Consider the following 10,200-nt stretch of genomic DNA (forward strand, 5'->3'; position numbering starts at 1 on the left):
GGGTGTGTGTGTGTGTGTGTGAGGGGGTGAGTGAGTGTGTGAATGAATGTGAGTGTGTGAATGAGTGTGTGTGTGTGTGTGTGTGTGTGTGTGTGTGTGTGTGTGTGTGTGTGTGATCTGGATGTGGGTTCAGCTCTCAGTAGATCATCTGCCTCTTGATCGGTTCTGATTGGCAATAAATTAACGTTTTCTCCTGTTAATTAAAAGCGTCTGAAATAATATTTAAGTGATCACTTTATTTCTGATCCATGAATTTTTCTGCTCAGTCGTTAATTTTTCATACAATTGATGATTGAATTGTTTTTTACCTTGTGGGTTTATTGTTTATAAGTCTGTGCAGGACTTTTAGCTGCTTCAGAAATAAAATTTATTGAGTGATGAATAAATCAACAAACATGTTTTTGCACTTTTTTAGTTTGATATAAAAAAAGATAAAAGTTAGAAACATGTGCTTTGATGTTTAAATCTTGTAATTTCTCCTTTTCCTGTTAAATTCAAACCTACTTGGAATTTCAAAGAACTTTCTGCTCATTTTTCTTCTGTGAATAAAACATATAACTCAAATTCAGATCTAAAAAACTGGAAATCTGTATCACAGGATCTCTACTTTTAAAATGAGGTTTATTCTGCAATATTTTACATAAAAATTTCTGACAGAAGCAATTATGTAAATATCTAATGAATTTTATTGCTTAAGGTGTCTAAGCAAATGTTGTGAAGTTTAAATCATTGATTATAGTCTATAATCGTCAGCTGGTGTTTCTGAGGACTTTTCAGACGTGTAAAGAAATAAAATGTAGATAAACTAAAGCAGAACGTTTTGGTTCCAGGGTTTGAAGCGGGCCCCAACAGAGACGTGACAGAGGGAGACCGGAAGGGGCCCCTGCCCAGCGTCCCGGTGAGAGGCATCGACTGGCTGCTCGTCTTCTCCATCCTCTTCATCACGGCCTTCATCGTCTACGCCATCCTGCGGGCGGACAGCCTGCGCTGGCTCATACCGGGACAGGAGCACGAACACCAGGACTGAAAACACAATAATCACACTGCAAAGTTTTTCATTCAAAAATGTTTTAGATTCAAATAAAATATGCGAAATGTTGTGGTTTATGGTTTAAAAAATGGTCAAATTTCATAGCTTTTTGAGTTGGTTTCCCCTCAGTAAGCAGTAATCTTAGAGTTCAAAGGTCAAATCACATAAAGCAAATGTGACTCATGTTAGTCACACCTCAATTTCTGTACAAACAAAAAATAAAGTAGAAATATTTTACATGATTGCCTTCCTTTGTATTCAAGAAAGAAACTCCATTTTATAAGAATAATTTCATAACAAGTCAGGATTTAAGCAACAAAACAGACCAGAAATTAACTTTAATATGATTTTATTGTTTTCTGATCTGGATAAATTATGAAAATACAACTAGACTGATATTTTTAACCTCCCTTACATCCTTCTAATTTCCTGGCAGTTTTGTTGCTAAAATGGATCAGCTGTCTGAAAGTATGTCTTATTTTCTACGCCTAGAAAATAAAAAACTTTATTGATCCCCTAATTGCTTATTGCTTAATTTTTGAGAAGCTCCTCCAGGGGAGGGCAGCTCCAGGCCTGCAGGGCCTCCTGCATGTTTTAGATGCGTCTCACTTCAACACACCTGAGTCAAATAATGAGGTCGTTAGCAGAACCTGACTGCACTGAGGAGGAGATTCAGCTGTTGGATCCAGGTGTGCTGGACCAGGGAGACATTAAGAGCTGCAGGACCTCCAGGACCGCCCACCAATGGGCTGCTCCCATCCAAAATGTTATTAGTAAATATAAACATTCCATTAGTAATACAACACGAGTGTGAAATAAGTAATTTAAATATGAATAAATTAGTTGACTTAAGTGTAAATAAATAAAATTATTTGGTGAACATTAGTTGTGCCCCCTGTGAGAATAAATGTTCTGAAATTAAAGGTCAGATGTAAAAGTAAAAAAAGTCAATGAAATGTTTCTATTGCTATACACAAATGATTTTAATAACTACGGGTATACATTTACTTTTTTTTTTTTTTTACTAGTTTTGTGTAGGCTGACTCCTTTCGGGTGATTTTGATCAGGCAGTGACGTGAACAGCTACGTTGAACGTGAGTCAGGACCTCGGAGGACGCACGTTTGCGTAGAACAGGTTGTAAAGGGTAAATAAAGTGAAACAGACATGTTTGCGTTAGCGTCCATCCTGAGGACGAGCAGCTTTCGGTCCTGCAGCCGGTTGAGCTGCCTAAGGAAACCTCCGCTCCACAGAAACTGCTCTAAAATGGTGAGAGCAACAGCCGCGGTTTTCTGTTAGCATTCATGTTAATTAGCGTCTTTAAAAGACGAGCAGGACGCCAGAGTTGTTGTCTCGACGGTGTTTCTTCATGGGGGAAAGTTTGTAGAGTCGCATTTAGTTTGTGTCATGACGAAAAATCACACCTCCTTTTAATTACTCTAAATTTATTTTGTTACTTTCTGTCATGTTAGTGCTATGTTAACATTTATTTTAAATCTCTCCGGGCTTCTGTTAATTTTATAATATCGCGCAAGAGTTTGGGAATAAGGAACTAAATGCACAATTTAAGAAACTTGGAGCGCGCTGAAAAACACATTTACAATGTTAGGAGTTTATCACGATAAAATGCAGAGAAACATGCATGACAAAGTAAAGGCACCGTGACTGAAATAGGTCAGATTTTGTTAGGAAATGTGACCTGCAGCATTGACAGGTGCATATTTACAGGGAAGCACCGCCACCTGCTGGAGACTAAACAAACTGCACTCAGGTGTCCACAAAATAAAACACGAATGGATTCAAACAGGATTACAACACATTTAAACTAATAACTGACGCTTTAAAAACTAACCCATCGTTTAGGTTGGTGTTGCAACATATCTAATAACATCTCATGATGCAGCAGCTTCCAATTTAACGAAGGCGACTCACTGTTGATCATAAATCTGTACACTTGCCTTAATTTAAAGAATTACATTGTCTTCTGTATCTAAAGATGCTCGTATACTGCAGAAAAACTGCTATAGCTTTCTCTTATAATGAAGAAATCAGATTATTGTAATCTAATAATCTGATTAACATTAGGCTGCACAGTGGTGCAGTGGGTAGAGCTGTTGCCTTGCAGCAAGAAGGTTCTGGGTTCGATTCCCGGTCTTTCTGCRTGGAGTCTCCATGTTCTCCCTGTGCATGGTGGGTTTTCTCCAGGTACTCCGGTTTCCTCCCACAGTCCAAAAACATGACTGTCAGGTTAATTGGTCTCTCCAGATTGTCCCTAGGTGTGAGTGTGTGTGTGTGGTTGTGTGTCTCTGTGGCGACCTGACTAGCGACCTGTCCAGGTGACCCCGCCTCTCGCCCAGAACGTGAGCTGGAGAGGCAGCAGCTCCTCCTGACCCACTGAGGGACCAGGTGTTAGAAAATGGATGGTTTGGTGAGCAAATTATAAAATTTGCACCAGTACATCAGCTAGATCCTAATTGTTTTATTATGATCCTAATATCCATATTGGTTTAAATATATGCTACTGATACAAAAAATTTAAAAAGTAAATATTATTTAGACAAGTAATTTTAAATGAGTTCTGTAAATTTACCCTTTTATTGCAGTCATTTTAACCAAAACAGCATAAATGTTATGTTTTATTTACAGAATAACTTAATAGTAGGTAAAGCTCTAGGAGTCTCAAATAATATTGCAGATATTATTTGTGCAAACATTTTCTCATCACAAAAGCCTAAACATTATATTTTAACATGGAAACAAATGTGTAAAAGTAACTGTTTCTGTTTGGAAACGCAGTGTGAACTGCAGAGGAAATGAGCAGCTGTTGTCCTCTTCATCATCTTCCAGTAAAACTGAACTGTGGTAGAAATGTTTGATTCTAATAACTTGAGCGGCTTGTTGTGTCCAGTCGTCAGACTCCCATTGGCTGAGCCCGGCAGACCGGGATCAGCTGGTGATGGAGCTCCGGGCGACGGGCTGGATGGAGGTGGAGGACCGCGACGCCATCTTCAAGGAGCTGCACTTTAAAACTTTTAATCAGGTCTGTGGCTTTATGCTTGTTTTCATATTGCCTCGTCTGAGGAATGTTTTTTTTTTTATGTTTATTGGGTATTTTGAAAATTTATACAGAAAGGAAAGAACAATAAGAGGACAAAACTTAAACAGCACTGATGCAGAGAGCAACAAAAACCATAAATTACAGCAGTTATTTGAGAAAAGTAACCAATTTATACATAAACTTAAACATGTACATCGTTCAGGTTCACATTACTGGTCTTTAATTTAGAGATTTTGAAGTATTGGAGCAGACATCCCCATCTTTTTTAAAAGCACAGAGTTTCCCATTCAGAGATTCAGCATCTCAATCTTTCTAATGCAACAACTTCAGAAATGAAGTTTCTCCATCGCTGGATCAAAGGATCGTCACAACCATCATCCACTTTCTGGCCAACGTCATAGGAACTGCACAGGTGGCTGGATATGATGAACCCAAGGAGACGCAGCACTAAACTAAAGAGAAGCGTTTGTGCTGCAGCGGAGCTGATGCCTCGACATGCTGCTGCAATTTTACACTCCCAGAAACGGTGAATTATAATCCCTTCACATTTGGGACAATTTGGAGAGTTTCCTGGTGTGTACTTGCTATATATATATATATATATATATATATAAAGAAATTCCCTTCTCGCCCTCCGTGGGTGGTCTGTTTCATCCTCTGAGCTCAGGTCCTCTACCAGAGGCCTGGAGCTTGAGGGTTCTGCGCAGTATCTTGGCTGTGCCTAGAACTGCACATTTCTGGACTGAGATGTCTGATGTTGTTCCTGGGATCTGTTTTAGTCACTCCTCCAGTTTGGGACTGTCTGCCCCGAGGGCCCCGATGACCACAGGCACCACTGTGGTCTTCACCTTCCAGGTCTTTTCCAGTTCCTCCCTGAGGCCCTGGTATTTCTCCAATTTCTCCTTTTTCCTGATGTTGTAATCACTTGGTATTGCTACATCCACCACAACGGCTTTCCTCTGTTGTTTATCCACCACCACAATGTCCGGTTGGTTCTCCATCACCATCCGGTTGGTGTGTATATATATATATATATATATATATCAATCAATAAAATTTAATTTGTATAGCACATTTCAGCAGCAAGGCATTTCAAAGTGCTTTACATAATTAAAATAAAAACGACATGTGACATTGAATGAAGAGTGAGAGATTTTTAAAGGAAAAAAAGGATAAAAACATTAAACCTGCACCCCTTTTATGACTTCAGTTAAATGCCGTTTAACAAGGACTCCAACCTCTAGGCTTTTCAGACTTTAGTTGAAACTAAATAATGCAACTGGGACTCCATATATATATACACTGCTCAAAAAAATAAAGGGAACACTTAAACAACACAATATAACTCCAAGTAAATCAAACTTCTTTGAAATCAAACTGTCCACTTAGGAAGCAACACTGATTGACCCTGGTCGGGTCAATCAGTGGGTTCATATATATATATATATGGAGATATGTATACATTGTGTGAAATATTATATTGCATGTCTTTATATCAGTTACAATCTGAAATGTCTTCCCATGCTTCTGAATCCGTTGTGCTTTTCAGAGTTATTTATGTTCCAGGYTGATCTCAGCTTGTCCAGATTATCTCCCCTTAGGGCTTGTAATTYCTGACGAATGTTTTTATTTGAGTTTTTTAGTAAAATGTTGAGTCAGAGGGCTGCAAACTCAAAAATCTGACATTTTCCTGCTCAGTTAATGCACCATCACAGCAACTCTCACCGAGTACAGATGCCGACTAYATCAACTGTGARGGATTGTTKTTAATAAAATTTATCCYATTTGGTAGGAACAATGCATTCATGTGCCAAAATTAGCCAACATGCTTTTTTCTTCTGTTGTCTCTTAATAATCCTAAATTTGTCCTGCGAAACAAATAAAGGCTATAAAATAACTTAAGTTTTGTCAATAAATACAATCAAAACAAGGAACTATAACAGTTATCATAAGAAGAGTAAACATTAAAATTATACTTATTAAAGGTTAAAAAGTAAAGGAAAAAAGTGGTTGTTGGATTTTTATTGCCTTGTTGCTGAAAAGGTGCTTTATAAATAAAATTACCTTTACCTTCTGCATATCGTTGTCATTTTGCTCGTTTGCCGTTTTTTAAATATATTTTTTGCACTTTTGGTCGTCCATACATGAATTTGCGCATTCATGAGAGCCGCGGAGAGATTTCTGTCAGCAGAAAACATGAAGGCTGAACATTAAGCAGCAAAGTTTGATCCGTTTCCACCTTCTGTCTACGTCAGGACTGAAACGATTAGTCAAACTAATCAGGATTAATCAGTAATTCAAGCAATCATCAATCAATTTAGTAATCGATTAATTATTAATGGAGTATACAGACTAAGAAAAAGACAATTTGCTGAAAGAACAACACGCTCAGAGCCGATATGTCAAAACTACAAAAAATACACATTTTGCATTTAAGATGAAAAATGTTTTCTGTAATTTGTACTTGAGGAGTTTTGGGTTGAACAGATTTACAAACGACTTTCTAACTTTAAATGTGAAAACTTTTATACTGTCTTTATCTCCTCTGAGTGTTTTGTTCTTTCAACAAATGGTCTTTTTAAAAATCTGTATACTCCAGTTAATTACTAAATTAGTCTGATTATTTCAGTGATTAATTGTGGCCCAAACATTTATATTTAAAACATTCAAATATAAATGTTTTACCAATAAAACATTTATATTTGAAGTCCTGCTGTTTGCYTCTTGCAGTGAAATAAGCAGAAAGTCTGACATAACTTTCTTTTTAATCAGCCTCCCGTTTAAAACCGTTTTTTCTCCATCTCAGGGCCACTTAGTGGACTTCCTCTAATCCGCCGTTAGCTGCTTCAGCCACTAACGCCGCCTGCTTTTACACTTCCTGCCGTTTGAAGTCGGCGGCCGTCCTCCCCCTCCGGATCCTCTTACCCGACACGTCAGGCCGCATTAGGCGGAGACTCGCCAGGCGGCCAGTTGGCAGCAATTGGGGTTTTGATCAGAATGATTTCTTTCACAAACAATGAAATTAGTTAAAATGTCTCATCTGGTTTGCAAACCACTAACAAGCCGTCAGCCTGCAGTGGATGTCCCTCTGCTCTCCCCATCGCTGCCTCTTCTCGTCTCTTGTTTCCTTCTGGAAGATGAGCTCATGTTGTTCCAGTTTTGGCTGTTTTGTCTTGTGGGCCGTGTTTCAGTCCGGGGTGTTTTCACTCTCATGGCTGCACTTARAGGGCTTTTAAAATGACGAGGAGCGACATGCTGGCTGATTTCCATTCGCCACTTATCTAAAGACATCGAGTCCACGAAATCAGATCCCCCAGGAGTTTATAATGGAAATAACTAACCCCCTTTTCTGCTTTGAAGCGCCTCCTTATGTGATCACCAGGGGGCGCCAGAGCTGCAGTTAAAAAAGCTAAAACGACATTGTGCTCGTTTTTTACTCAGATTATTGCAAATGGAAAGTGTGATGATGTTTGTTGGTGGCAGCGATTTTGAGAAGGGATTTTTCTTTTGTATTTTTCTTGCATCAAATTCCTGTTTAACCAGATTTGGGTGGTGAGGAGAATCCCTGCAACCACATGTGATTCTGCTCAGAAACATGCATGTTTTTCTGTTTTTGTTGTTTTAAGTTGCAGCCGCTGATGCTGTTTACACACAGAGTTTAAAGATGGGCCATCTGCTCTACGTTTCTGTGAATAAAGCAGAAACAGTCATGTGAAACGGCGGAGGTGAGCTGTGCATGCTCAACTGTTGTGTTACGTTAGCTGAGGTTGACAACAACGACATTCCTTTATTTTCTCACAAACTCGCTGCTGCAGCAGTGGGACAGGAGCTGCTGAAGCTGCTGCTGAAGCTGCTGCTGAAGCTGCTGCTGCTGCTGCTGAAGCCTCCATCTTCATCCTCCATCTTCATCCTCCAAATCTCCCTGAAGCCTCCGTCTCTGTTCTGCGGCTCTTGAATCCGTTTTAAACGTTTGCTGATGCTCCTGTTTGTGAATCTGATTCATATTATTACTGAAACCTCAGATTACAGACAATAAATCAGTTTTAATTCCACAATGAGAAATTAAGTTAATCTGACGGTCATCATGGTTTGAGTCGATGTGATTGTAGCTCAGCTCAACTATAAAATAAATTTGGTTTTTATCAGCTTTTGTACGTGAAACTTAATTTTTCTACATATTTTTCAGCTTATTTAATGTAACTTAGTTTTAGTTACTTTTTTGTTTTATTCTTTTAGTTTTTCTCATTATTTTGGGTTTAAATTATTTCTTAGAGGGGTTAAGGTTTKAACTCTGAGTCGGCTTTGAGATGCAAAATGCACTTTATGTGGTTCCGTTTAAAAATATAAACTCCTGACGTTTCACAATGTTTTATTTATCAAATTATTTAAAAAATGAGCCTTTATGTTATGGAAAGACTGTCGGCCCTTTTCATAAAAGAGAAAACTGTCAGGTTTTTAAGTTTTCTTATAAAGGCAGAGCGCCTTCAGTCAGAGGCTTCYTCAAACTGACCGTAACACAGACTGCTACAGGAGATCTATCCTGCCAACAACCAGGATTAMTATGAGCTACATTTGATTTCTCTTTGGCATCAATAAAGTACCTTTGAATATTAATTTGAATGGATGGTTTTTATTTTTCAAAAGCTGAAAATTTTTTACTTTTCAAACTGAAAAAGTTTTTTCTACAAAATTTCTGAGATTTAAATATTCAAAATTTCCAAGTTTTTTTTTTTTCATGCAAATTTTCCACTTTTGGAGCTCAGAAATGTCCATGTTTTTTTTCTAGAAAATCTCTTAAATGAACTCTTAACGAATGTTGGTGGGAATTGGCTCCTTTCCTCTGTCTGGGTGTCGTTGGCGCTCCGCCGTCGAGGTCCTGCTCAGCCAGCTGGCTGAAAGGTTATTTTGGAGTGAAACATAAGAGGAGTGGTCCTCATCCTCATCATGGGCGCAGCGTTCTCCCGTTTCGCTGCCGCAGAGCGAAGGTGATGTGTGTAATGCGGCGGCGTAGGGCCGAGTGCCCGGTGTGAATGTGATGCCGGGGCTCGATGGAGGAGCCGCAGTCTGCAGCCACTTAGCCTGGCGAGGCGTCGCTAAGCCTCTGCAGCGCGCCGGGCGGCTGAAAGCCCATCTGCAAATAACAGACATGTGTTTGAAACCGAGTCCGCGGCCGCAGCCAGAGCGGGAACGCCGCCTCGCTCCGACGTCAAATTATTTCATCCAGTGTTGTATGACAATCATGCTGTAATGGCTCCAAAATGGCTCCTCCTGCAGGCGGCGGCTGGTTCTGATTATTGGGATGGAGACTCTGCGTAACCTCACGTCAAATTATCTGAGTCTGACAGCTGCAGCTGCTGGAGACGGCGAGGGACGGCCGCCTCGCCGGCTGACCTGCCGCCTGCCACCAGAGTGGCCCAAACAATGCAAACGGCCTAAACAAAGCACCTCAAGAGGGAGAGCCCTTGACCTCTGTTGACTTGCTGGCTGGGAGTGGAGAGGCGGTTTTTATGTTCGTTTGGGCCCAAGTGGAGGATGTTGAGACGCTTACTGGCCCTGAGGGACCCGTCAGAACTAACGCTCCATTTTCACAGCATTTCTGCTGCTTCAAAACTCATTTTAATMTTTTTCTGTCTGTAGGGAGAGATTAGATGATTTTCCTCTCATGAGCTTTAAAATATTTTTCTGTTTGCAGAAAATTCACTTCCTGTAGTTTGTGCCTCAGCAGGCCTGCAAATGTTTATTATAGAAATAATTCACATCTAATTTAGTAATCAATTAATAGACTAAAAAAACACAGTCGGAGCCATAACTAGGACAAAACTGGACAACATATTTAGTCATTTGCATTTCAGATRAAAAGAATCTTGTTTGTAAAGATGTTCAGCATAAAACTCCTCAAATCTTTCAGTTTTAGTTTCACAACACAAAGCAGTCAAGTGGAATAAAAGTAGATTCTCCATATTTTCATTTAATTCCCTGAAGCTCTGCAGAACCAAGTTTATCTGGGATGTTTCAGTTTTTCACATCTGAAACTTTTCATCCATTCTTTGATCAGAATAAAGACTTGAACTGACTTTCAGTTCAGAGAACCCACCATGTTTCCCTCCTTCAGTC

General features: G+C 39.5%; 2 protein-coding genes across 2 annotated transcripts in view; both read left to right on the top strand.

Moving 5' to 3' along the window:
- The window catches only part of txndc15 (thioredoxin domain containing 15), a 4,721-nt gene extending 3,452 nt beyond the window's left edge, over nucleotides 1-1,269 (top strand). Inside the window, exon 6 of the mRNA XM_008401946.2 lies at nucleotides 831-1,269. Within this exon, the coding sequence (XP_008400168.1) occupies nucleotides 831-1,027 (197 nt within the window). The 3' untranslated portion in view covers nucleotides 1,028-1,269. The remainder of the gene's footprint in view (nucleotides 1-830) is intronic.
- Nucleotides 1,270-2,120: 851 nt separating this feature from the next.
- LOC103459992 (pterin-4-alpha-carbinolamine dehydratase 2) overlaps nucleotides 2,121-10,200 on the top strand; it is a 13,694-nt gene continuing 5,614 nt past the window's right edge. The window contains exons 1-2 of the mRNA XM_008401948.2: nucleotides 2,121-2,297; nucleotides 3,937-4,068. Coding sequence (XP_008400170.1) covers nucleotides 2,196-2,297; nucleotides 3,937-4,068 — 234 coding nt within the window. The 5' untranslated portion in view covers nucleotides 2,121-2,195. The remainder of the gene's footprint in view (nucleotides 2,298-3,936; nucleotides 4,069-10,200) is intronic.

The sequence above is a fragment of the Poecilia reticulata genome, unplaced genomic scaffold (assembly GCF_000633615.1).
Source record: "Poecilia reticulata strain Guanapo unplaced genomic scaffold, Guppy_female_1.0+MT scaffold_155, whole genome shotgun sequence".
NCBI lineage: Eukaryota > Metazoa > Chordata > Actinopteri > Cyprinodontiformes > Poeciliidae > Poecilia > Poecilia reticulata.